Genomic DNA, 27,557 nt, shown 5'->3' on the forward strand with positions numbered 1-27,557 from the left:
TTACAAGTCCAGATCCATTTTCCTTATGTTTTTAAATTCATCGGTGTGAAAAGAATGAAAGGATCCAAAATAGTTAGAGTTTAAGACAAACAGATTGATTAGTAATTCTGTAATCTGGCAATAGTGAGCCGCTGGCCGCTGGTATCACTTGGGGCTTGATGACTTGCAACGGTCAACGGTTTGCTGATCAGTTGGTTTGTTTTGTTTACATGCGTTATCACTTTTGACTCATGAATTAGTGAATCTTTGTGTTCTTTTTTCTTCTCTCATTCCAATTAAGCATAGTCTTTTATGTTTTTTTGGAAACCTCTACATCCATCACATTGTAAGTATACCTAAACTTTGTCTTACATTCTGAATTTAGAGGGAGAACTTGTACAAATGCAGCCACTGTCAACATTGTAGAACGAGCTGTGCCACATTAGCCGGCACGTAAGGATATCTGTAGATTTTTTGTGCCGTTAAAGATGATACCGAGCTATACTTAATTAGCTGGAATGTCAGGAGAAGGACTTCTGTAGATTTATTCGCTGCAATAAATTATACTGATCTGTGCCACTTTAGCCGGAATGCAAGGAGATTTGTAGATTCTTGTGCCACAAAAAATGATACCAAGCTGTGCCACTTAAGCTGGAACATACAGGGATCTGTAGATCTCACTGCTAAAAATCATACCCTTTTTTTTTAAAGAAAAAGAATATTCAAGAAGTGTTAACGAAATTTTGGGGGATAAACAGCAAAATAAATTTTCATGAGCCAAGAGAGTCTCACTTAGGATACCACTTACAACAGAGGTCTTGCAGGGATTTACAATTTTAGTACTTATTTTTAATACAGTGGTGCAAGAAACTCAAGGGGGCCACTGATTTTCTCTGAGATGAACTTTCAAGCTCGAGAGAAACGCTCATAGTTGAGAACGTAATCAAGGAGAACCCCCAATGCTCTGCCAAGAGTCCACCGATATATCTAGTCAAACTCTCTTTGAACCGATAGGGAACAAGAACAACAGTATGGCTGCTGTGATTCCAGCCCTGGATTCCCCAAACAAAGTGACAACCCTGCAAATGCACTTGCTCCCTATTTGTGCACGGAGAGTGTCACTGAAAACAACGGTGGACTTTTAGCCGAGTGTGGAGGATCCCCTCCATTACAGCCTCAACAATAAGAGTTTTTTTGAGCTGACAAGTTCATGTCATAGATAGCCAGTGAAACCATAGGGTCTCTCACGAAATTTTACTTGATAAATAGGTGTAGTATTTCAATTCCTAATTTCTGACACATGCAAGAGCTCTATTGCTTAGCAACCAAAAACAACAATATTAGTCCTAGGCAGCAGCTTTTAACATGCGGTAGACAAAAAATCCTTTGTTATTACTAATCCAATCACTGGCCCTGTCCTGCTAGGCCGTTAAGTATGGGGGTTACGAACATACTTCAAAGACTTCGCGATTATCACATTCAGTATTCTTTTCTAATTTCCTCATTAATAAAAATGTAACTTAAATGTTTTCCTTTGTTTCTGTTTGCAGATTTTGCTCTGATCAGCTGCACAGGAATTTCATACTTCCTTGCCCTGGATTTGTAAAATTGTGCTTTAATGCAAACTTTTGATCAGGAAGTGCTAATCAGCCAAGTCATTTTCGTGAGTATTTTTTATTCATTCTCTCATTCACTGTTTGCCATTGGAAAGAATATTTAAGTATGACAAGTTTTGATACTGTGAGATGTTATCTGCTTCGCAAAACAGTCAACAAGTCTGAATGTTTTGACATTTAGAATTAATTTTGGCTAAATTAGTGTCTAATGCTCTCTGAAAGTAGGAGCTGATTTTGTGCTGATTCCTACCTCAGTCAGTTGAGTTGCATGCCAATTCTCTTGTTTTAATTTTTTAACTTTTAGCTGCGGCTACATTTGGGAATGGGCAAGTAGATAATTGGCCTGAAATGTCTTGGCTGTGTTTGTTTACTATTTTAGTTGTGTCATACCCACTTTTTTATTGTATTTGTCTCGTATTTTATCGTTAAATCGGCCTATTTTGCTTCCCTTATCACTCCATTTTTTATCAATGGTATCTTGCATGCTAATATCAAGATTCGAAATGCTATGGATCATCTTATCAATTTTTTACGGTTGCCTCAGTCAGTAAGCACCCGCAAAACCAAGAAATTTCAGGTAAAACCTGGAAATGTCAGGGTAAATTATGAAAGTGTCAAGGAAAAATTTGTTAAGTCACCTTTATTTGCTAAAATCTATTTCAAATCATGTCTTTTGAACTATCTGGCATATATTCAGTTGTCAGACAATTTTTCCAAAATGTGTCAGGAAATTTCATTTTCTAAATTCTATGGCAACCCTGATTTCTAGAAGGAAGAAGGTGAAGAAATAAATGAGGCCAATATTGTATCAAGAAATTTAATGAAAATGCTCTAATGCATATGAAAAAAGGATAAAGTCAAAATCAACTATTTAACAATACAACAGAGATCACGCCAAAAATATCATTAAGAGAGAAATTATAATTTAATATCAATAATAACTCATGAAAAAAAGCCTATCATTAAATTATTGCACATAGTGTTCCAATTTTTATCTACTTAGTCTTTGTGTTCTACATAACTTTAAAAATTCTTCTAACAAGGATATTTTCATGCTTTGTTAAGCTTAGAATAATTGATAAGTTGTCAATACAGTCAGTTGAATTTTCTCAACTCAGAATTTAAAATTTTTTATCAATAGCCATGCCCACTGGCAGGAAAGATATGACAAAATGTGTGTTTACAAATTTGTCATATTTGATAAATCGGTAATTTAGTTTGGCAGAACTTAAACCACCTAGTAATGGTATTTGCAAACTAACTAATATTTTCAGTGAACTTTGTTACTCTCTCATATAAACCTGGCAGAGGAAAATCGGTTTCTAATGTTTGCAGCATGATCAAACTCTTTTGGAATAACCATGCAAGGGGTTTCAAGACAAGCTCAAATTAAAAAATAAAAAAAAAAACTGCACATAGAAACATGATTTCTCCGTTTTTGAGTGTGGCATATTTTCTTAAAAATATACTTCATAATAATTTCCTACAAACATGGAATAAAAATTAGAAGACTAAATCACTTTAATTGATTAGGCATGAATATTTTATTTCCACCTTTTTGGTTCTAGTTGTTGCTCCCTAAAGTTGGTTTTCAGTTGGCAACGTGCATCAAGGGGTGGGGCTCAGGCAACATGTTACACTTCGATGGCGAAAGTGCGAAACCTCGTATCTATGCTTGCGACGGTGCAGAATCCTTATCATTCGTTCAAATTTCAAACTATAAAGTTGGCTCGTTTCTCTTCGAAATAATAAAATAGAAGCGGAAATTTTGAAACACCGCAATGGAGATACTTGGTTTCGCACTTTGGCCATCGACTTGAATCTTACTCTGTGTCACGGATGAAGTATTTGATCTATGAACGTTGCACCTGCTATAGCCGGAAGGCGGAAAACCCCGAAATGCTCATTGCCAACTGGAATCGTAAGAATACCTGATTAGTTACTTAGCTACTTTTCAACTGATTCTTCAGGTGTGCAGAAAGTAGTCAGCCTTCCCATTTTGAAACACCTCGTACCCCAAAATTTTTCAAAAGGATGACTTTTTTCTCTTTCTTTTTCTTTATTTTTGAATGACCGTCATTTTTCTCAAAACATAGAATTTTTACGTTGGCTTGAACCGGCATTCTTCAAGCCCTTTTCGCGGTTTTCTTATTTTTCAATTTCCTTATCCACGAGGACTTCTATATGTATTTCCGCACTCGGCCGTTCTTGACTAGCCGATCGCGTAGTCCATGAGTTTCTGCACCCCTGGTTTTATTGTCTAAATGCAAATATTCCACCTCTCTACTCCTCAGAGGGTTTTGAGAGGAATGGGTACCGCGGCGGTTAGGTGTCTCGGAGCGCGGTGAAAGCGCCTGTTGCTTATATGTATGCAACTATTCCTAATCTTTCGTCCCAACCTAAAGTAGGATTAAGTTCTCAAGCAACGCCTTTTAGGTTTGAAAATCAGCTGATAATATTTGGAGTCTACGATTCAGCGTGGACATCGCAGCTCGCTATATTTTCTCCTTGGAAGTTTTTGAAATCAGTGATTCCAATGCTTTCACTCCAAGCTAGTTCACTGATGCATCCCTGAAAGCTTGAATGGAACATAGCTTTAGTCTCGTTCTGAACTGATCTTTGTTTCGGGAACCCACCTATAAAGGACATAATGAAAACATACGACTTTAAAAATTAGAATGGCGAACCATATTTGAAACATTTATTGTTGAGTTCAATCGCTAGAAATGTTAAAACTCCGAACCAGGGCCGGATTAAGGCTCCAGAGGGCCCCCTAGATTTGCAATTTTTTTAAATGTAGGTGTAAAAAAAAACGCAAACGAGAAAAGGCTACAAAATCTCTCATTTCCTGAGAGTATAGTAATTTCTAATTTTGTCGCCTTCCTGTGATGCAATAGACAGCACCTTGAATTAGTCGAGTTAAGAGAGAAACCAAACACACAATTTGGTCTGGAACGGCGCGACTTAGGGAGAAATGATGACGAGGACTTGAGATGAAAAGGAGAAGCCCTCGGCGCGGCAATCGGCATGTAACACATATTAGCGCCCACAAGAGTTCACGAATACTTCACGCATTGCATCAAATACAGTGCGGTTACTGTGGTCAGCGTGAAACGGATAGCGCCTACAAGAATGCATGAATACTTCACGCATTGCGCCAAACACAGTGCGGTCAGCGTGAAACGCATAGCGCCTACAAGACTGCGTGAATACTTCACACATTGCGCCAAACACGGTGCGGTCTGCGCGGCGGCGGAAGTTGATCCACATTTATGTTTCTTCTTTCATAATTTGTTCGTTCATTTCTTATGAATGGAAGGCCTTGTCCACACAGAGATAGGTTTACGGAACTTAACTTCCGCGCAAAGTTCCGAGAACTTTTGGTAGTAGTGTTGACAGGGCTTTCCCAAAAAATGTGCTCAACACGAGTAAATGCGTCTTATGCACCCCTCATCCTCCGGCACATTCACTTGATAGTTTTTATTGATCTTTCAAAATGAATGAGAAGGGGGCGGCAAAATACAGGCAGCCCATGGGGGGCAAGGAGGAAAATCCGGCCCTGCTCCGAACACAGACGAAAAAACTACTAAGTAGACGAATCGACGTTGACTGTAGGGGTAGACAGGTATTGTGCTACCTACCCCTACAGTCGACGTACTTTTATTTGCGTCTACTAGGTGGTGTGTGGTGGTTTTTTTTTTTTTTTCTGCGCTCGAATTTTTTACGTCCCGACATTTAGGGCAATCTCGCTAAACGTTGAACTTGGCGATAAATTTTACAATTTTTAACTGAGCATCTCCTTTGAGCGCAGAGCTAAAAATGACCAGGATTACTGAAAGAACGCACATTTTTGCTGAATTTACAAGGTATGTCCCTTATTCGGCTTTTGTTTTAAGGCTTACAAATGTCAGTTCGGTCTGAAGACGAATATTCCTGAAAAATATGCCGCCTAAACAGTAATTCCCATATCGAAAAATTGCAGGACGTCGAGAGGAGATCCATTTCGGCCCTTATCGTAACCCTTCCTTCTCTAAGTCTATAAAAGTTAACTTACTCAGTGAACCATTCCTTCCAAGGTCGCTGACGTAAGTTTGGAATTTCCATTTTGTAACATAATCACAAAATGTCATCTCGTCGCGGGGAAAAATGAGTTTCGAAATAAATCGCTGTAAGAATTCTGTTCGAAATAATGCGCTCTCTCTCCGTCGGAAATTAGAAGTTTCATCTCTTATTCTCATCGTTTCAGTCAATGGATAGTATGTAAGCTCGCTGGAGGGGTGAGGCTAAAATTTGTTCAGGTTAGCCCACGTGGTTGCCAAATTGTGCCGAAAATCAGCAATTTTTACATCAAGCCTTACGTGAATAATGTTTTTTCGGCGTAATCCGGCAACTATGTCAGCCCATGCTGCATTCAAATCCTCCAGAGCGTCTCTTAGTAACACGCTCGTGAAAAATTCCATCGTGTAAACAACCTAAATTCCCCGTGATGATCCTCCATTTCGAAATCCCGTCGTGAATTATTCTTAAACTTCTCGTGCAGTTAAATTTTCAAAATTTTTAGTGCAACGTACTCCCTCTTTAATTTCGAATGAACGTGAACTCAAATCGCACAGTTTCCAGTTTCCAGCCAGGGTCGGCTCGCTATCCTAGCCTCAAAATCTTCTCAGTTTCGTTGACAACGGGGCCTATCCGACTGAATGTATCAGAACCAGAGAATGAGATGTAGCTCCCGCGAGAATCTATGGGATCAGTGCTCCATGCGTGAGGAATCGGACATTTCCAGCAACCCGTCGGAGATCTCAGAGCTCAGAATGCCGACCTGCAATAGAGAGGGACTCATCCCCCGCGTCAAGTACATGTGGACGAGGCAAAACGCCACCGTCAAGTACGGCGTCATCGTCCTGCTCATCGCGATGGTCATCGCGTCGTCGTACGTCTACTACGACGAGATCGTGAGCCTCTTCGAGACGGAGGTCATAAGCACGCGCGCCAGGAGGAAGATCAAGAAGAAGGCGGAGTGCCCGGCCAAGGCGGGGACCAATCGGGGGTCCGCTTGGGCTATTGGATTCAGTTGATCAGAACAGGAAGTTACGTTTGCGCCCACAAAATTGTCGTTCGAAATGCCTGGCGATGTGAAATCACGTAGTGCTCCTGAACCTTCTTATCGACTAGGTTAGTTGATTCTTTTCACCCTTGATAAACGCTTTGTAAATAATGCCTTCTGAGCACGTATATGTTTTGCATAGGCGGATCCAGACACCTCGAAGGGGAGCGTAAGGGGGCTCTGGGAGCCTCCCCCAGAAAAGTTTTGAACTTTTGGACGTATTTATGCTAAAAGGAACTATGTTACACGCAAACCCTATGCACATAGCTCAGAGGCGGATCCAGCAATTTGGCAACACCGGATTTCCTCCGTTTAAACCAATGATGAATGATCGATTCTTGCCAGAGCAACTGACCTCTTCAAGAATCGATACATTTCCATAGGTTTAAATGGCCTAAGGCTTTTAAGGCCAATTTGCTAGATCCGCTAACGCATAGCTCTTTTTAGCATAAATACGTTCATATGCAGTTTGAGTCGATTAATTATTACCAAATCTACGCGTCTTTTCCTTTTTTCTTTGTTTCCTTCTTCTTCCTTCTTTTTTCGGGCGACGCCTCACCATTGGTATGATACACATATTAAAATGCACTTTTCAGACCCGGCTTTCTCGAGATAGGCACCCAGAAAGTTGATTTTAAAATCTCATCTTACTCAGGAGACCGTAAGGAAAATCATAAAAAATTCTCAAAATTTAGCCGGCGCCGAGTTTATTGGTGTTGTAGCGCAGTCCTTTTCCCTTTTCAACGGATTTTGTCCCCCTTAAGATTTCGTCACCTTCCAGCCAAAGTATCACAAGTGACATGCGCCGTTTTAAACTTCCGCCGTCATTTTATTTTTTCAAAGGGAAATTGTCGGTTGAATCTGTTCGAGAATTTAACCGAGTTTTATCGGCAGCACAACGAAAATTCAGTGAAATTTTCGGACAGCTTCGTTGAACAATTTCTCTGCAAAAAAAGTAAAATAGCGGCAGAAAATTTTTGTCGCATGGTCTTTCACTGGAAAAAAAAACACATTGGATCTAGAGTCCAGACTCTTGAAAACATCGACAAGAAAAAATACTCTCGATTCAATCAGATTTTTGCTTAAATCAAAAGGAAATCCGCTCAAATTACGAGGCTTGGTTCTTGATTTAAGCTTAAATCTTATTGAATCAAGAGTATTTTTTCTTGTCGATGTTTTCAAGAGTCTGGACTCTAGATCCAATGTGTTTTTTTTTTTTTCCAGTGTTGGCCGGAAGGTGACGATTTGTCCTCGGAAGCTGAGGATCAATCACTGGAAAAAAAACCACATTGGATCTAGAGTCCAGACTCTTAAAAACATCGACAAGAAAAAGTACTCTTGATATAATCAGAATCTAGCTTAAATCAAGAACCAAGCCTCTTAATTTGAGCGGATTCCTTTTGATTCAAGCAGAAATCTGATTGAATCGAGAGTATTTTTGCTTGTCAATGCTTTCAAAAGTCTGAACTCTAGATCCAATGTGTTTTTTTTCCAGTGATCTTGATAAGGAATGAGTTCCTCAGATACAGCCCTGAGATTCTGCATGAATGGCTGTGCGAGTGGAATGACGATGGCTCACCCAAGTAAAAGATGCCGTCGGTGGCGATGAGTCTTTCCTGGTGGTGGTTGAAGACGAGGGTGGCTTTCTGATCGGCGACGACGGTGATGTTGGCCGCGGTGATGGAGACGGCGACGTCGTGCCACGTCCCGTCGGCGACCACCGTCCGCGGCACGACCACCGTCGTCGAGGGCTCCTCCCCGCGCCACGACCAGACCAGCTTCAGCAGCCCGCTCTCCACGCCGATCCCAATCAGCTCGCTCTCCTGAAATCAAAAGTTCAATTTTATACTCAGAATTGGACGTATTTCTACCAAACAGACCTATGTGCAGGTGAGAAATATGGGGTGCGCTCGTCGAAGCTGCATAAGAAGCAATGTGAAAGTGGGCGTGATTCCTTTTGAAGAATTGGAAAAGCGGGATATTGCATTCTATCAAACAGACCTATGTGCCAACTGAATGCGGGATTCATGAGCCACGGGCATGGCAAAAGAGCGTTGTGAACAGGGCTCGTGAGTTAAAGCGCCCAGACGGAGATCGCGCTCGTCGCTCCCCAGCTCGATCATTGCCGCTGACGTCACTGGTGCTTTATTATTCTCATTCACTCCTACGCAAAGAGAACTAACGAGCATACCCCATATTTGGACGTATTTCTACCAAACAGACCTATGTGGCGATGAGAAATGTGGGGTGTGCTCGTGGAAGCTGCATAAGAAGCAATGTAAAAGTGGGCGTGGTTCCTTTTGAGGAATTGGCAAAGCGGATATTGCATTCTATCAAAGAGACCTATGTGCAACTGAATGCGGAACTCATGAGCCGCGGGCATGGCAAGAGAGCGTTGTGGACAGGGCTCATGAGTTAATGACCACGACTACCGGAACCACGAGGAACGTGACGCGGCGTCCTCCTCCGTTGACGTCACTGGCGCTTTATTATTCTCATTCACTCTTACGCCAGAGACTAACGAGCACACCCCATATTTCTCACTTCCACATAGGTCTGTTTGGTAGAACTACGTCCATTTCTCACTTACACATAGGTCTGTTTGGTAGAAATATGTCCATTTGATTGTTGATCCTCCTGTAAAAGTTCACGAGAAGGACGATGGTGCCACTGGTTTTCTCTGAAATCAACTCCCAAGCTCAAAAAAAGCTCTCGAGTTGAGGCCAAAATGGAGGGGATATCCCACGCTATTCTGAGAGTCCACCTCTACATCAAGACAAACTCTCCATGCAAAGATAGGGAGCAAATACATTAGCAGGTTTGCCGTGTTTTCAGTTTTGGAGTCCCCAAATGAAGTGGCAGCCCTGTTAATGTATTTGCTCCCTATCTTTGTATGAAGAGTTTGTCTTGATGTAGAGGTGGACTCTCAGGATAGCGTGGGATATCCCCTCCATTCTGGCCTCAACTTGAGAACTTTTTCTGAGCTTAGGAGTTGATTTCAGAGAAAACCAGTGGCATCGTGTTTCTCGCGAACTTTTACATTTAAGAATCAACAGTGAAATCGCAAATTCCTCACACATGCAACATTTCCATTTAGGTCCAAGCAATCAATTATATACGATTGAAATCTCTCTACAGAGGAATACTTTGCTGTTATTATTAGTTTTGTCTTCTTGTCTTTGCGAAAATGTGGAAGATAAGCTCTAAGATTCGTATCGCAAAAAGGCAGCATGGCTGATCGTATTTGCCGAAACCTTGAGTGCGGCTTTTAGTCGTCGGGAATTAATTTCAGTTAACACTTTAATATATGTATTGTATCCCGTTTTTGTATATCCGTAGTTGTTGATCGTCTTATTACACTAACTAATTTTCATAACGGAACAGTGTATACATAATACCGGCAAAAAGGTTTCAAGTCTCGCGAAGCGCGATAAATCGCCCTCATTTCCAGGCGAAGCAACAATCAACAGTGAAGCACGAATAGTTGCTTATCCAAGCTTTTAGTAGGAGAGTGATCGCTTGTTCATTTCGCATTCAGCGTTCAGTTGTTAACTTTTATCATGCATCGTCGTCGCACTTGCTCGGTGCCTTTGTGAAATGTTCCAAAACGAAATTTCACTTTTATGAATTGTTATATTACGAAATTTCATCAAATTCTTTAAATAAAACCTTCATTGGACCTAGTATGTCATGAAACGGATGTACGCAGTACAATTTTAATTTTGAACTTGTGAAGGGGGGGGGAAATGCTGAGACAAATTTCGAAGTTTCTAATCGAATTCTCCGATGGGTAATTGTTCCAAGTTGCATTTGCAGTCCCTGAAAAATCGTTGAAAATTCATAGAAAATAAAAGTTTAATGGGTGAAGTTTTATTTTGCATCTTTGGCTTCAGTACCTTGCGGTAGTAAATTGGACGTATTTCTATCAAACGGAACTAAGCGCCAATTTGAGTTCCTTTTGAGGAATTTTGAATCCCGGATAGCGCGTTCTGTCAAACGGACCTAAGCGCCATGGAAAAGCATTGCGAGTATTGAACGGAATAAGCCGGACGCCCGATTCCGCCGCCAATCCAAGCCCTCCTCTACCTTCTTCACCCTATGGCGCTAAGGTCCGTTTGATAGAAATACGTCCAATTGGTTCATCGTTGGGTTTGCATACCTGAGAGCTCCATAAAATCATTGCTTCGGGTTGTGCCGTGGAGAAATTAACGTAGACGAATTCGAGCTCGTTCCTCTTGGACCTCTCACTGAGACCCCTGCGTTTGAAGCCGCTGGCAGTTTTGTCGACGATCAAATATCCGTCGCCCTGAAACCTCGGCGCCCCGACCGCGGACTCCCTCTCGCAGTAGGATCCCGTCCAACCCAAGGGACAGTGGCATCTGGGCACTTCCGAGTCCTCGTCCTTCTGGCACCGTCCCTTGTTCTGACACTTCACCTCCATGCACGACAGCTGTGTCTCGCAATGCTCCCCCGTGTACTCCTGTCGAATGAATTTAGATTTATTATAATCATGAGAAATAGAGCTAATAGACCCATACACTGGGGGAGAAAAAAAGCACATAGGGTCTAGAGTCCAGACTCTTGAAAATATTGACAAGAAAAAATACTCTTGATTCAATCGGATTTTTGCTTGAATCAAAAGGAAATCCGCTTAAATTAAGAGGCTTGGTTCTTGATTTAAGCTAGATTCTGATTGAATCAAGAGTACTTTTTCTTGTCGATATTTTTATGAGTCTGGACTCTAGATCCAGTGTGTGTTTTTTTTCCAGTGATTTTTTCAATTTATATTTGAAAGTATGGAGCGAGCTAAGCAGTTATGGTGTCTAGGACCGAGAAAACCGGAATAGGGCCGGTCTGGCCAGGGGTGCTAAGGTGCTTCAGTAACCCAAAAATTCTATTGGATTGCTCAAGGGGCTCCGGTTTGACACCTATAAGGGCCCTCAAAACTTGAAAAATCTACGTAAATGAGGACTTTGAGTCAGTTAAGGGCCCCCACAACGTATCTGCACCACAGGAATTTTCAAGTCAGACTGACACTGACACTGAACTGGGATTCATTAGGGAATGGACAATTCTGAAACAAGCTGGAAAAAATTACTGTAGAAAAATTGAAGCCGTGAATATGTTCTATTTTGTTCGATAATCTTGATCAGATCACCTCTCTGTAAGTAGAAAACTATGCTTTAAAAAAAAATCCAAACTAATTTAATACGGAAACTGGGTCAAATATTTCCTAAACTTCGAAGTTCAACTAAAATTGTAGTCAGATATAGTTAAGAAAATTTATTCGTGCTATATTAAAAAATGTATCAGTTGTATATGGATGAATTGGTAATTTGATACTTAAATACTTTTATTATAACTTAAATTAAAAATAAGTATTCCTAATCACAATATTGGACTATTTAAATCAAAAGGAAGTATATCCATTGTGACATGAGCTCCATCATGCATGTATTTTTATGGATCTCAGGGCTTATACTAGAATTGATGTAGTTCATTTTAATGTAAATACGTCCAATTCATGCTTGTATTAGAAGTTTCCCGAGCCAAATTCACCTTGCGCCAATTTCTTTAATTTCTACCCACGAGTAAATGGATTGCATTTTGCAAAAAGGAACCACTAGCATTGCAATGTTGCTAAGATTATGCAACTTCTTTCGTCTTGGAGAAAAAAACCCGATTATCCCTTAATAGTTTCTAATTTACTCGCTAAAAACTGTAAATTTTAGACAAAAATTACCATCTAAATTTCATTGTTTTTCACATTTTCCGCAATTTTATTGCAAAGGATGAAGTTGCACAAATTATTGCAATGCTAGTGGCTCCTTTTTGCAAAATGCAATCCAAATAGTCTCCTCTTTGACAAGTCTTTCTTTTTCCCTTTTTTCAAGTGACTTATTGTCATTGACGTCAAAGCTTAGGCGTTACGCTTGGATGTGTGAAGTTTACGAAACCTATTAACTTCTTTTTCCTCGCGAGAAAACGAAACGTATTGGAATAGTGTTAGTTAACCTGTGGACAGTTACAGTGAGCTTGGAGAGAGATGTCAAGCCAGCAGCTCCCGTTGTGTTGGCAGATGTCACCTCCGCAGGCCGTCCCGTCACAGTCGGCCACATTTCGTCCGACCAAAATCGTCCTTTCGTCCAGCTGAATTCGCTTGTCGTTTATCATTAACTTTCTCAGACAGCCTGTGAACGGGATTGGCAGGCCGGCCATCGCTCCGTTCGGAAGCTCTGATAGATCTGACACACCACCTAAAATTAATGAAATTCGTCAATTGGGCCTGTTGTTTACGTCTATTAAATAACTGGAGATCATGCTCCCTGGCCGCTACGCAGCTCAACCCCCAGAAAACGCTTTGTGCCCCCAAAAAAACCGCTGCGTGGGTCTTATTTCCAAAATTTATAGAAAACGGGACCATTTGAAGCATCTGCCAATAGTCGCAAAAAACGTTAAAGTGACTTAGTGGCTCTCATAAACGAACACATGTACAATACAAGTTTACATTTTTTAAATGGGAAAATCCACAATTCATGATGCCGTGTTTAAAAACCTAGGTAATCACTTAAAAACTGAAAAAGAGCTGGCTTCTCTAGAGATTTTGAACCTCCGTATGGAAATACTGACCTATGCTTAGAAGTGAATCTGTGGCCAGTAGCACTTGACCTGTGAGGAGCGTGGCCGAGTTGGAGGTGCCATCTACTGCGAGTTGAACCCGTCGACCGAATCTGCTCATCTGTATTTTATGCCATGCGTTCATGCCCAAAATTCTCCCGCTGCGGACGACAATTATTTCTCCTCCGTTACTTCCACCTGTTAAAAACATAACATTTTATATCTCAGTCTTTAACCATGATGAACTTTTTTAGTATTCTAATGCATCCGCCTGAGCCGAACACTCTCCTCCCTCAGTCTTGCTCTAAAACTCATTAGAATGGGTCAGTTGTGCTGGTTACAGAATCTTGTCTCAATGCTTGATTCTTGTAGATCAGCTGAAAATAATCAGATCCGTCCAAACAGAAACTTTCTACGTTAAGTATTAACCGAGATATCGCGCTTTGGAAAATTTGGTGTATGACGCCATCCACCGCGATAGTGACACCGTTGCGTTGGTTTCTTCCACCTTGCTTTGATCAGTCATTCATCAACGTGGAACTTTAATGAAAGCAAGGTAGAAGGAAGGAACCAAGGGTTCACTACCGCGATGGATGACGCCATAAACCGAATTTTCCAAAGCACTATATCTTGGTTAATAATCAACGTAGAAAGTCGGTGTTCGGACGAATATTACTATTTATATCTCATCTATAAGAATTTAGCATCAAAACATTATTTTAAGATCAGCGCAACCGACCCATTCATTTTGTGATGTTTTTCTTTTTTTGTAAATGTTTGAAGAATTCCCTCTACTTAAAAAACTACTAAAAAACTTATCTACTGAAGAATTTAATCATGTACTAATCAGTTTCAGGGCCGGATTTACCAATAGGCTACATAGGCTATAGCCTAGGGCGCAATATTTTGAGGGACGCAAAATTTTTGAGAATTTATTAAAAAACGTGACTTATTAAAAAAATGTCTACGTTATGGTTGACAAAGGTGTTTTTTTAAAGATGAATTTGAACATTTTCCGGACACCTAACATCCTCCTTCTGATCTGGAGGGGAGGGGCCTCTGGAAGGACTCCCCCCTCCCCACGAGAGCGCCTACTTTTAAGGGCGCCAGGGCGCCACCGTAAGTTCAGCCTAGGGCGCTAAAAATGTAAATCCGGCCCTACAGTTTATCGTAAATGTCGATTTTATTTAAAGATTGAGCTTTGTGTTGAGTCTTCTTTCTTTTTATTCATCAGTACTATCTCTCTCCATCTTTCTTTCCTCTCCCTCCCCCAGTCAATGCTTATATTTGAATTCGTCTATTGGAGTAGACAGGTTATGAGGTTACCTTGCGTGAGTAGTCGTAGTTCGAGAACTCCACCTTGCAGCGATATCGCGAAGAATGAATTATGCTTCGAGTTCCTGGAGAACATGATCAATCCTCTCTCTTTTTCCGGTTTCAGTTCGAACTCCAGAGTCGTTTCTAAAAGGTGCAGTTCTTGTTGAGCTATCGACAAGAACGATCGTGTTCCCGAAAAGCTCACGTCCGATAGTTGTTCCTCTGTAAATAGGTGAAAATTTGTGTTAGTTTAGTAGTGTTGGTCGTGCATAAAATTCAACATCGGTTTTTTAAAGGGCGAAGATTGCATGAATCTGAAGAATCTTTCACTAAAGAACTGTCCGAATTTTACTTTTGTCTTTTTTCTCTGAATGTTTAAAAAGTTGCTTTTCCTTTCAAACTCATGCATTTTTTAGGTTAAACTTGTAATAGGCGTCCATTTATGATAATCTTATCGAGGAAAACTCGGATCGAAATTGGGCTCTGAAGCAATTCTTTTTTTTAACGCTAATGCTTAGCCCTAAGCTTCGAGCAGAATTTCCAGACTTTTAGTATATTGGACACTCATAAAATTTATTGCTTATTCCTTCGGCATGATATTCCTAGGATTCATCGTATCAGAGGAAAATTTAAGGAGTTTAGAGGTCAAGAAAAGCTTGAAAATTTTAGTCTTAGGTAGAGATCAACGTAGCCCAGGAAAATTGAGAGTTCAGGAGTAGCGGTATTTTCGAGGGAAGCTTAACATAGTAATCTTACGTAGGCCCTGAAATGAAAATGGAAATCTGAACGTTTCGAGCTGATGAAGCCTTTAAAATCTTCATATGCACTGGAAAAAAAACACATTGGATCTAGAGTCCAGACTCTTAAAAACATCGACAAGAAAAAATACTCTTGATTCAATCGGATTTTGCTTAACTTAAGAACCAAGCCTCTTAATGTGAGCGGATTTCCTTTGATTTAAGCTTAATCTGATTGAATCAAGAGTATTTTTTCTTGTCAACGTTTTCAAGAATCTGGACTCTAGATCCAATGTGTTTTTTTCTCCCCAGCGTGTGATAAGAAAGTAAACCCGGGCTCCCATTGCAATCCCTATAGAAAATAAGTCGCCTAAATTGAAATACTTTTCTCGTGCTTCTAGCAAGATAGAGTAAACCTCCGACGAATCAATCTTTGACGCTAGTGTAATGGTTTTGTTGCAGAATTATCAAAATGAAGGCGCATTTTAAATGTAGAAACGGACTCTACCCCGGCTCCGCCGTCCAGCGCGCCGTGGTCCCCGACGAAAAAGTCTGCTGGAGCGTGGAATGGCCCGAATACAAACCGGTCCCGTACACGTCTCCCAAAGCAACGAACCAACCCTGGGCCGATCCGGACCTCTCAGAACCAAGTTTCAAGCCCACGTGGAACCAACTGGACGGTGATGTCAACCGGAAAAGTTTCACGGGCGAATACGCCATCGCGGAAAAAGCACCCTTGAACCCTGTCGGGAGGACCGGTATCGTGGGGCGGGGGTTGCTCGGGAGGTGGGGCCCGAACCACGCCGCAGACCCGATCGTGACCAAGTGGAAAAGGGACGCCAGTGGGATCATAGCCACGAGCGGCGGGAAGAAGATCCTCCAGGTCGTTCTCATTCAAAGACGGGACTGTGGGGAGTGGGCCATCCCTGGAGGGATGGTCGACCCTGGCGAGAACGTCTCTCGTACCCTGAAGAGGGAATTCATGGAGGAAGCCCTGGATTCCTTGACCAAGTCGGACGAAGAGAAGAGCAAACTCGAGAAACAGCTCAACTCGTTTTTTGCCGGCGGTGACGTCTTGTATCGAGGCTACGTGGACGATCCGCGCAACACGGATAATTCGTGGATGGAAACGGTCGCGATGAATTTCCACGATGAGACCGGTGAGATCATCGATGCCGTCCCGTTGACCGCTGGTGATGACGCTGTTGGGGTCACGTGGCGAGACCTCAGCAGCAGTCAGCCGCTCTATGCTAGTCATTCATCTCTTTTGGAAACAGTTGCTAGGAAGTTCGATGCCTTCTGGTGAATCGTTATGAAGATGTCTTTTCGCGATTTTAACGATGCGCGACGTTTCATTCTGTCCGGTTCGTTTTGCTGTTGAACAGAAATGTGACGAAGAATCTCCCACCCCTTTGTCATGCACATTGCACATCCCAGTCACCCTCAGCATGGTGCAAGAAATACTTAAATGTCAAAGTTACCTGGTGATATTAACGGATATCTACTTTGTACCGTAGTTCTTGGAGCTCCTAATACACACTTTCCTTTTTTGTTCCCTTTCATAGAAACTTTTTAACTTTTTACACTTAAGTTGAAGAATGATCACCGATTTCATCCCCTGTTTTCATAAATTGTTTTATACTCATTGTAGAAAATAGCAAAGTCAGAAATGTGTAAATATTATTTTCCCTCTATCATGTAATCCCAATGAAAAAACAAAAAACACCAAAACCCCCCCCCCTTCAAACTGAGCTTATAACTGTTATAAACTAACCTTTCTCGCAAAATTTTCCAGAGCGACCAATCGGACAGTCGCACTCATAATGCTCGATTAGTGGTACACACGTCGACCCTGACGAGCAATTATGTCTCGTGAAATCGCACAAATTATACCGATGTGAGCATAATGGTCCAAACCAGCCATCTGGACAAAGACACCTGAAAATTCACGAAAGTTTTGTAATGCTTTCAGTTTTGAAAATGATTATCATGATACTCATTTCTTTGTAGTCAGTAAATATTTTTCTATTACAATAACAATTGGTTATCGTTAATTTTAGTAGCAAATTGTGATCTTCAAAAGTAAACGAAATATTTATATCCAAATAAAAAAAGATACATTCCCGAACGTTGCTTTTCTTCAGTTTTTTAATTCGGTTGTTTTCTCCTCTCTCATTCTTTCTTTTCCTCTTGGTTCTCGAAAGTAAACAAATAACAGGAAATAGATTCAAGAATTGCATCTCATTTTTTTATTCTTTTGTCTTAAAGAGGCATTAATTGAGATTCTCTTAACCGCCAAGATGCTTAAAAGTTTTCAAACTCATATTGACTTTTATTCTCTTACCCACCTTCCTCATGCAAGTATCTAAACTTAGACCGAACAAAGAGGGAGGGGAAAAATTAATAAAGTTAGTACGCATTATGTTGAGCGCCCAAAGCGAACGCAAGACACTGTGAGGGAGATCGCGCAAAGCTTGGATAATAAAAGTTTCTACCCAGTTTTTTTATGAATTTTTACCGGTGTTAATTAAATTTTCATTCATGATATCGGCTCTCTCTTGGATATTAAACCGCGGTCTCTGCTGAGACTCCGCCGTGAGATCTAAGTATTTTTTTTTCTTTTTTTTAAATTTGGAAGTTAATAATATCTATTCTGAGCGAATTGCGCATGATGAATGAAGAGAAACTGGTCCCCCAAGCTCAATTTCCGGTCACATCCGAATAAATTCATCTAAAGAATACGTCTTAAACAGTAGGTGGGTTGACCTTAATGCTGTAGGAACTTATTTTTAGGTGGAAGAGAGTGCAGAATTCATCTAAGTGTCTTTTTCTTCATTTTTGACTGAAGAAAAAAATAACATTTTACCAGAATTATCATTTTATTACCTCTGCACACCTTATGTGGCAGAAAGCTATGTTGTAAAATGCCCCTCGTTTTAACTTGAAATTAAAGTCAGTTCTTTTCTTATAATTATTCTTGTTTTCTCTAATAGTCATTAGCTTGAAGATAGACTCATTTTAAAGTAAAACCGACCCTTACTACTATCTTGTTCACAAGAGACAAAGCCGAAACTTCTTTCTCTGAAATCTCATAAAAATGTTAAGTATCTCTTTCACTCACCGAAAAGTATCATTTTGCCTCACATAGAAACCAGTGGCGGGGCGTACTTTGCGATATATTGATCGATATGCCATTTAAACCTATGGGAAAGGATCGATAGACAGGGTGTTCGCAACGAACACCTTAATAATCGATTCTTTCCTATGGCTTTAAATGGGGCAATATCGATAATAGATCATTCACGCCTCGCCACTAATGGAAACCCTTGATTTAACCACAAAATTTCGAATATAATACAATAATAGCCAATTATTCTAACCAAACGTGAGTAGTAAATTTGAATTATGTATAATCACAGCGTATTGGCTCTCACCCTCATATTCTCAATTTCTAACGCTGTTCAGCCTAACATGTTGCAAAATTTCGGGTGAAATTCATACTTTAGTCGTGATTTTTGACCCCGCCTTGCCCCTTGGGGACATTATTGGTCTCAGACCCTCGAATAAAAAGTTTTTGGCTGCGTCACCGAACTTACGTAAAAGTGGCTCCCTGGTTGAGGCAAGCTCCGCCGTTATGACAGGTAGTCGAGTAGCAGGGTGTAGTCGCGCACTGGCCTACACCTCTTCCGATGGCCGCTCGGGTTTTCTGTAGATTCAGCGATATTCTTCCGGCTCGTAGCTGTACATCGAAGATGCATCCCAAAAATCCTCTGTGCAGTGGCAAGTCGTGCGGAAGTATCGAAAAATTTTCGGAGTTGTGCCCTCCTGTAATTGCAGAGAATGTGTTTTCATGAAACCATTTACTCACAATCAGTCTCAATTTATTTATTTCTTATTTTGTTTTAAAAATTGTGATCAGTCACTTTTTAGATGATGACTTTGTTCGTGATTTCGCTCATTTTTTCCGATAATGGTCCCGCAAATTGCACCGCTTGCCAACGGTGCCTCTGACGGTAGATTGTCACCTTCCGGCCAAAGTATCACAAAGCGCCATGCGACGTTTCAAAATTTCCGCCACCATTTTATTTTTTTACAGAGAAATTGTTGGTTGAATCTCTTTCAAAATTTCACCGAATTTTATCGGCAGCTCAAAAAAAATTCAGTGGAATTTTCGGACAGCTTCGAACAATTTTTGGTGGCGGAAATTTTTAAACATTGCATGGCGCTTAGGATACTCAGGCTGGAATGTGACGAGATAGTAAAAATTTCATGAGATGCGAGTCTACACATTTTCCAGTAAATTAAATGAGAAGATCCAGTAGAGGGTCAAGTATGTAATTTCCGATAAAGTTAGGCAACTAATTTTCGCATGAATTCTCTTCATTTCATTTTTTTTTATTTATCATTGTATTCATTAACCCATGATTTCAATTAAAATCGTTCGAAAAATTCTTGTAAATTTTTCAGCAAATCTGTGCGTATCTTTTAAAATATATTGATTGAAACTGAAGCATTAACATGCGTTAACTGTGGTTTGCAAAGTTGCAATCAAGGTAAATAAACTCCTTTTCGCGTGGAACCATCGGTATTTAAGTTCGTTTATGGCAGGCGTGACAAACAACTATTTGACCACGGGTGTAAGCATGATGCAGCTGCGCCGGATTGAAGGCGCGTCAAACTGCGAAAGTGTCTTCACCGCCGTGCCGACCCTGGCTGGCGGGACGAACGCTAAAAGTGCTGCGACACTTAGCCGACGCGTCATTATTTATGACTCCCTTCTAATTTTCACTATAAAAAACCAAAATAACAATCCTAATAGCTACGATGTAGTATCGGGACCGTGGTTTTTTTTTCGGTAAAAGCAAAAAAAGGAAAATAGGACTAAAAATATTGTGGCGACGAAATTTCTCAGGATTTCAATTAAAATCGTTCGTAAAATTATTGTAAATTTTTAAAGAAAATCTGTGCGTATCTTTTAAAATATATTGATTGAAATTGAAGCAATAACTGTGGTTTGCGACGTTGCAATCAAGGTAAATAAGCTCCTTTTCGCGAGGAAGCTTCGATATTTGAGTTCGTTTACGGCAGGCGTGACATACAACTATTTGACCACGGGTGTAAGCATGTTGCAGCTCCGCCGGATTGAAGGCGCGTCAAACTGCGAAGATGTCTTCACCGCCGTGCCGGCCCTGGCTGGCGGGACGAACGCTAAAATTGCTGCGACAGTTAGACGAAGCGTTATTATTTATGACTCCCTTCTAATTTTCCCCATTAAAAACCAAAATATTTATCGTGATAGCTACGATGTAGAATCAGGGACCATGGTTTTTTTTTCGGTAAAAACATAATAAGGAAAATAGGACTAAAAATAATGTGGCGACGTTTACTTATTCTCTTTTTCAATTTGATTAAATACTCAAACCACCTTATATTTGTGCAACGATGACGTATGGGTGCAGGAAGTTGCACATTTTGTTATCACAAGCGGAAAAATTGCAGGCGTTCCGGTTTTTTCAATGGTCAGGTCTGGATACAAATATTCGTGTTCTCGGGATGTCCGTGTTGCTTACACAAAAAACTCCAGGCGCTCCGGCATTCTTCAGCTCAACATACGATTGCAGTTTTTAGTTCTCAAGGGTTCTCTATGTTGCATTTACAATCATGTTTACCAAGAATTTCTCCGAGTTTCAATGAGCCGTGTTGCATCACTGCAGTTTTGCCAATTGGTGTAAGTTTACCACCAATAACATGACCACAAAGGCATCCCGGAAGTCAGTCCCACACATTACTACCGATAAGCTCCGCAAAATGCACTATTTTTCAACGCTGCCATGGTGCCACGCGACTCCTCCGAATTTCGAGGTTCAGGTAAATGATTGTAATGCAACGTAGAAGCCCCTGAGAATTGCCAACCGCAGGTTTTCGTTGTGCTTCAGAAAGCCAGAGCGCCTGCAACTTTTTGTGTATGCAACACGGACATCCCGAGAACACGAATAGTTGCATCCAGACCTAGCCATTCTAAAAGCCGAAGTGCCTTCAATGTTTTCACTTCAAATAAAAAAAAGATAACAAATTACACTTGCACGTAGTCATTGGACTAAAATACGGCACTTTGAATAATGAATGAAATTGAAGAAAAAGAAAATAAATTAATTCAATGAAATTCTGAGTGTTCAAGAATTCATCCGCAGGCGTTCAATCCAATCTCTGCAAATCTCGACTCTGTACAACACTTCATCGGTGAAATTCCCAAACCACGTATTTCGATTTGCGACGTTGCAGAATTTCTACCACACTTTATTTTTGAACTGGATAACTATTCAACTTCCATATTTAAAAACTTCAGCGATTTATCTTCCATGTACGAAGCGGTTTCTGGAAAAACTTCAAGGAATGATGTTGATTTGTTCTTTTTGGAAAGTAGCAGAGATATTCAAACATCATAAATGAGGGGCTTGGAGGACAATTGCAATTTTTGCTGTTTCGAGAAATTCGTGTTTGAAGTTTCGAAATTACATGAATCCTTATGGTGGCAAGAAAGTTCAAACTGACTTTTTGATGCTTAAAAATTGGAAATTGGGAGCGAATTTTTCACAGAATATGCACGATGACTAGTTTCACCTGAAATCATTAATATCTCAATATTTTCAAAAACTGCACGTATGCGCCTTGTCCTCCAAGCCCCTCAAATAAGATACGTGTTTTGGGAGTTTCGCCGCGTCGATACGTTTAAAACACTGAGAAAAAATTCTCGGCGTTTTTACGAAGGTCCGTTGGTACCTTTACCATCTCATATTTTTTACCAATTATTGGTAATTTCACCAAGACAGACTGGTAAGCTCACCTAAAAACCGGTATTTTTACTGTTTTTTTCAGGTAAGAATACCACTTTTATTAGTAATCAATTCCCGGTAACTTCGGCATTTTATCTCGGTAATTCTACCACAGTGGATAAAAAATATTGGCGTTTTTACCAAGGTCCAGTAAAATTACCGAGAAAGTTCAATAATTTTACCGAGATATCTCGGTAAAATTACCAATTCCATAAATGGTAATTTTACCAAGAAAAAACTGGGATCATATAGAATCCTGAATTCTTGGTAATTTTACCCTTTTCTTAGTAAATACACCGAGATTTTTTTTTTCAGTGAAATGCTTAAAATCCGTATAAAATGATACTGACCGATGAAAATGATTGGCTTAGTGTTGAGTTGCGTGAGTCGACCGGGTGAGGTTCCGGTGACGTTACCCAAACCGTCAACGGTGAGCCATGCCCGTTGCCCGAGCCGGCCCAGGCGGACCGTGTGAGCTTGTTGCAGGTGCGCTTTCACGTTGATCGGCTGCGACATGAAAATCCTCCGCGGTCCAGAGCCCAAGTTCCACGTTAGTGCGATATAACCTTTGATGAAACTAACCTGCTCCACCATTCAACAAACAAAAAAATGCTTTAGGCCTTAAGGCCTCGATAGACGATCAAATTCCCGAACCAATTCCGATCAAAGTAGTATCAAAGTGTCGGGAGTCATCAGTCTTAAACTTATTAATTTGCTTCATTTTAAAATGAAAACTGGGCAGAAATGTTTCCTGTGGCAGGAAATGATGAATGGTGGCACTCCATTCTGATCTTACTTTGAACAAAAATGTGCGGCCCGTCAAAATTTGACGGTAGATGGTGACCACCAGTCATCAGCATGTCTACTTTGATCGGAATTGGTTCGGAATTTGATCGTCTATGCAGGGCTTTACGTTTTTAGCAGCTACGCTAACAGGTCATGCTGGTGCTGGTACAAGAATGAAGTCTTTTCAGTTCTAAGGATTTGCTAGAATAAGTCTTTTAGGCTAAAAAGTTCTTTTGTCATTTTTGCCCTTTTAACCCCTTTCATAATTCACCTTGGCACAAAAAAAAAAAAAAAAAAAAAAAAAAAAAAAATACCACTTTGTAATCTCGGATTTCGGAAAATCGTTGGAATCCAAACACCTGAGACCACCAATCATTGTGTGGTCTATTTTGATCGGAATTGGATCCTCCATCAAGGCCGGGGTCGATCATCGGTCATTAAGGGTATTTAAAGTCGAATTTCTCTTCCGTCAAACTCCATCACTTACCTAAGGGTCTCTTTTAAACGTATTATTTCATTGAGATACTGATTTGGGATGTGAGGTAATTGACTGTATTGTCTCTATATCCGTCAATTTCTTTCTACTTTTAGGTAAAATCTTGTGGGATTGTCTCACGCGACTTTGACCATTGGCCAACTATTTATTGAACTAGACACTCATAGGTAATTCTTACAACCATTGTGGTCTAAATTTTAAGTGATTTTCAATAGCTTACATGTTTTTAAGAAAGAATAAACGTTCAGAGAAAAACGAGTATCATTCATTTGTCGTAAAACAAAATCACAATGTATAATTCCGGAAACCCGACCCATCGGGTCGAAATTGAGCGGGGCCCGCCGGGCCAATCCGGGCGCACTGGAAAAAAAAAAACACTTTGGATCTAGAGTCCAGACTCTTAAAAACATCGACAAGAAAAAGTACTCTTGATACAATCAGAATCTAGCTTAAATCAAGAACCATAAGCCTCTTAATTTAAGCGGATTTCGTTTTGATTCAAGCAAAAATCCGATTGAATCGAGAGAATTTTTTCTTGTCAATGTTTTCAAGAGTCTGAACTCTAGATCCAATGTTTTTTTTTTTTTTTTTTTCCCCCAGTGCACGTGTAGCACCGACTTGACCGTCCCAGTCCCTCGATGGCCGGAAAAATAGAGGGATCGAAACCTCGACCGGACAATTCAAAATTCCCGTAACCAATGGACCATAAAAACGTTAATATCTTAGCTAGAAGTTGATTTCAGTAGTTTTTCTTGCGCGAATTGTGTTCTACGTGAAATTCTGGTGAAAAATCATGTACCAGAGTGCTGAAATTCGTACCTTGTTTAATGGTCCGTTCAATCTAAAAGAGAACATTCAGAACTTTCCAAACTTTTCTCAGAGAGAATATGTTATTGGAAATCGGAAGGAACGAGGCAACGTTGGAATGCTCATACGGTGTCGAAACACAACATGGGCTTTTTAAGTCCCATTTTTCGATGCCGCGATCATCCTTTTACGCAAGTTCGAATGATCGCGCCAAACACGGTGCGGTCGGCGCGGCGTCAAACTCATATCAGCGCCTGCAAGACTGCAAGAATACTTCATGCATTGCTCCAAACAGTGCGGTTGGCGTCAAGCGCATGTTAGCGCCTACAAGACTGCATGAATACTTCTCGCATTGCACCAAACGCAATGCGAGAGTTATTATTGGCGATAACTGAAGATAACTCGACACTCGACCGCACTCCCTTCCCTGGCTTGGGCGATGCTAAAATCGCCGCAGAACTAGGTCCACGCGTCATTTCTTTTTACGGTCTCTGCCCGGTTTTTACCCCAATCAGAGGGTAAATGTGTATCTTAATTGCAACGATTTAGAAACTCGGACGATGTTTAAACGATGTAGCTATTCTGAAACTTGAATTGCATACAATTAATTTTGGTTTAGTAGAAAGAAAACGGCACGAATGAAAATATAGCGTCGAAATTTTTTGTGATTTTATTTTAAGTTACTCTGGAAGTTTCTCGGAAACTTCTACAAAACTGTGTGTAGCTTTTTTTTAAAAAAAAAAAAAAAAAAAAAACTTGGGAACTTTTCAGAAAAACTGTGTGTAGCTTTTTTAGAAACGATGTTCAAAAATAAGACATAAGAATTGGTGCATAACGTTGCAATCAAAGATGAATACGCTTTCTTCCGCGTGCCCCAGTCGGCTTTTGAATCCATTTCTCTATGAAATAACTGAACTTGAACATGGTTGTTCTACGATTTTTTACGTATCGTTTTTTTCCAGTGGTTGGCGGCCGCGTAGCAGCCAAAGGCCCCTAGTACTTGATAAAATTGCAAACAACGCTCAGTCCTTTTTACTTAGGGCTTAATTTAAGTTGAATCCACCCTCAAAATTGTAACACTTAATTTCCAAGTGTCTGAAATAGAATGGAAATGGAATGTACCGCAAAGTGATCGGTCATAGCATCATGCATGTGATCCTGACCGATGAAGAGCATGAGTGAGATTTGGTCTGCATCCTCGGCGACGAACCGGAATCGAAGCTCGAAGCTGTTGTGGATAGCCGTCGGTAGAGGGTATGCGATGAAAGATGAGAGTCCGTTCACCGAGGAAAAGAACGATGGCTGCCCGACCTCCAAGTCTGTTGTATTTTAAAAATGAAGGAACCAAAAAAAAAAAAGAAAATTAAAGGTCAAAAGATAGTAAAACATTAACATGTTTACGAGTGCATTTCAACTGTTCAATTTTACGTAACTTGAAATCGGCTGCATCACGTTTTTTTTTTTTTTTTTTTTTTTTTTTTTTTTTTTTTTGTGTGTGCAAGAGTGCAAGAGTTTTTTTTTCGCGCAACTTATTGGAGAAAAAAATTTTAGGAGACACGAAAATCTGAAAAAAGAGTTCCGAAAAATTTAAATTTTAGCTTTTGAAGAAGGAACTTCAACCGTGGACTTTTTCTAATTCTTTCGAATGAACGAAACAATCACTACCTTGAAATAAAACCCATTAGGTAGGTACTCATAGAAAACTCAACTTTTCAAGGTGATCCGATGCATCTGTGTATTCTTTCAATCAGTGCTTTTTATTGAAGAGAAATGCCGAGTGGAAAATGTTTCAATAAACCGAATGAAAAAGATCTTCTTTTAATTTTATCTATGATTGGAACGTATTTGATGTGTATATTCTGCATAGACCCTGTCTATATACTTTCCATAAATTATTCTGTTCCCTGATTAATTCTTACCGTGTTCGCAGAATAGACCATGCTTTCCCAAGGGACACAAGCAAAGGAATCCACTTCCCGGATATTGAACACATGTTGCCCCAAAGTGACAGGGATTATTCAAGCAAACTGACTGCTCACAGGTAAGACCAACATATCTGAAAGTAGAAAACTCTTTTTTTATTAAGGGTTACTAGATTTTTCATATTACTTTTTGGTTAGTGTATAGATGTAAAAACTGCGCTCAAACTGGGTTAAAAAAAATCTATTCACTGATTTACCGTGCTGAGGAAAAACGTCCTATGAGCCTCAAGATGTTGCCATTACATATCCAATGTACATATCCAAGCAATACGAAATTACTTCTTCCGGCTCATACAATAATTCACATATTCGTATAGGGAAATTAGAACAACGGTTAACAAATTCCGCTCTCTTTTCTACCCACGCCTTAAAGTCTCTCAAGCACATTAATTTTGTAATAAATGGACTACATTTTACCTTATGGAACTACAATTTCTAGCTCACACACAGAGCTAGGTATTTGTGTAGGGAAACTAGAAGAACGCTGAACGAATTCAGCTTTCTTTTCTACCTGCGCGTTGAAGTCTCTTAAGTAACTAACTATTATTTCTGGCTCATCCATGAAAGCCCCTATCTGTTTAGGAAAACCAGTGGCACTAATGGCGCTTTTAAAAAGAGCCAGAAATCGTAGTTCCTTTTTGCGAAATGAAGCCCAAGTGAGGATTTAGTTACTTTCTGATAGTTTGGGGAGATTATATGTATAGGCTCTTGAAACTGGGATTTTGAACCATTGTGATGTATTGGGAATACCGTTTTCCCAGAAATAGGGAAAATATATTTGCTCTAGCAGACGGAACAGACACAGTAAGATCAATGTAGGCGAAAAATGACTTCTAATAAATGTATCCCCCATGAGTTTTATTTTGATCAGCAATGATCTTACCCGTTTGGACACAAGCAGTTCCAGGTGTCAGCGAATTCGACGCAAGTAGCCGTTCCGTGGCACGGGTTTGACAGGCAGGCCAAAGACGAGCATTCCGTGATTTGCTCTCCCTCCACCGCATCATTGTATATGTCCACCTCCACAGCGTCTATCTATCGACAAATAGTGTCAAAGTGTCCAACGAAAAAATTGAAAGTCCACTAGGGAAAACAAGACTTGAAAACAATCAGAGTGTCTGAACTCCGTAAGAGACGATCAAAGTAGAGGCTTCAATGAGACTCATCGATTGCCCCGACTTAAACCGCTGGTCAATGAGTGGGCCAGGAATGGCATCGATGAACCTCTTTGAAGCCTCTACTTTGATCGTCTGATACGGGCTTTAAAAGAGAGAGAATGACT

At 40.4% G+C, this 27,557-nt stretch overlaps 3 protein-coding genes across 9 annotated transcripts in view; 1 reads left to right on the forward strand and 2 right to left on the reverse strand.

Annotated features, from left to right (window-relative positions):
* The first annotated feature begins 170 nt into the window (after positions 1-170).
* On the forward strand, positions 171-27,302 carry LOC109034103 (ADP-ribose pyrophosphatase, mitochondrial). Of its 6 annotated transcripts, none has more exons than XR_011899808.1 (4): positions 171-325; positions 1,530-1,642; positions 26,224-26,334; positions 27,177-27,302. XR_011899808.1 is itself a non-coding variant. In XM_019047049.2 (3 exons), exon 3 carries the CDS (start codon positions 15,844-15,846, stop codon positions 16,675-16,677), a length of 834 nt encoding a protein of 277 aa, XP_018902594.2. In that variant the 5' UTR covers positions 172-325; positions 1,530-1,642; positions 15,834-15,843; the 3' UTR covers positions 16,678-17,096. The 6 variants fall into 6 exon arrangements, 4 of the variants coding, with proteins under 4 accessions (XP_018902594.2, XP_018902593.2, XP_072156187.1 ...); XR_011899807.1 differs by having other exon boundaries at positions 27,174-27,301; XM_019047049.2 differs by lacking the exons at positions 26,224-26,334; positions 27,177-27,302 and adding an exon at positions 15,834-17,096 and having other exon boundaries at positions 172-325.
* On the reverse strand, positions 1,657-14,852 carry LOC140224534 (protein eyes shut-like). The gene is made up of 6 exons (XM_072300084.1): positions 14,644-14,852; positions 13,330-13,515; positions 12,715-12,956; positions 10,859-11,179; positions 8,279-8,522; positions 1,657-4,231 (listed from the first exon to the last, which is right to left on the reverse strand). Exons 1-6 carry the CDS (start codon positions 14,726-14,728, stop codon positions 4,062-4,064), a joined length of 1,248 nt encoding a protein of 415 aa, XP_072156185.1. The 5' UTR covers positions 14,729-14,852; the 3' UTR covers positions 1,657-4,061.
* The window catches only part of LOC109034106 (protein eyes shut), a 38,921-nt gene continuing 28,854 nt past the window's right edge, over positions 17,491-27,557 (reverse strand). The window contains exons 12-16 of one of the 2 annotated variants that reach the window (XM_072300082.1): positions 27,159-27,310; positions 26,213-26,349; positions 25,416-25,612; positions 22,555-22,786; positions 17,491-19,196 (exon numbers count right to left, since the gene is read on the reverse strand). In XM_072300082.1, the coding sequence (XP_072156183.1) occupies positions 18,964-19,196; positions 22,555-22,786; positions 25,416-25,612; positions 26,213-26,349; positions 27,159-27,310 (951 nt within the window). In that variant the 3' untranslated portion in view covers positions 17,491-18,963. Of the gene's footprint in view, positions 19,197-22,554; positions 22,787-25,415; positions 25,613-26,212; positions 26,350-27,158; positions 27,311-27,557 lie in introns of those variants that run through there. The other variant, XM_072300083.1, reaches the window with a different exon arrangement.

Source organism: Bemisia tabaci, chromosome 4 (assembly GCF_918797505.1).
Source record: "Bemisia tabaci chromosome 4, PGI_BMITA_v3".
Lineage (NCBI taxonomy): Eukaryota > Metazoa > Arthropoda > Insecta > Hemiptera > Aleyrodidae > Bemisia > Bemisia tabaci.

What these genes read in the sequence shown, in the direction of transcription:
- LOC140224534 (XM_072300084.1), bottom strand. Translation starts at nt 14,728, where the DNA reads ATGTTCTCCAGGAACTCGAAGCATAATTCATTCTTCGCGATATCGCTG. An exon ending in AGATTCACTTCTAAGCATAG is followed by an intron (nt 12,957 to 13,329) that starts GTCAGTATTTCC and finishes CATTAATTTTAG; the next exon opens with GTGGTGTGTCAGATCTATCA. An exon ending in TGATTTTATGGAGCTCTCAG is followed by an intron (nt 8,523 to 10,858) that starts GTATGCAAACCC and finishes TTTTGATTTCAG; the next exon opens with GAGAGCGAGCTGATTGGGAT.
- LOC109034103 (XM_072300086.1), top strand. Translation starts at nt 14,727, where the DNA reads ATGATCAATCCTCTCTCTTTTTCCGGTTTCAGTTCGAACTCCAGAGTC. An exon ending in TCCAGAGTCGTTTCTAAAAG is followed by an intron (nt 14,786 to 15,833) that starts GTGCAGTTCTTG and finishes GTTTTGTTGCAG; the next exon opens with AATTATCAAAATGAAGGCGC.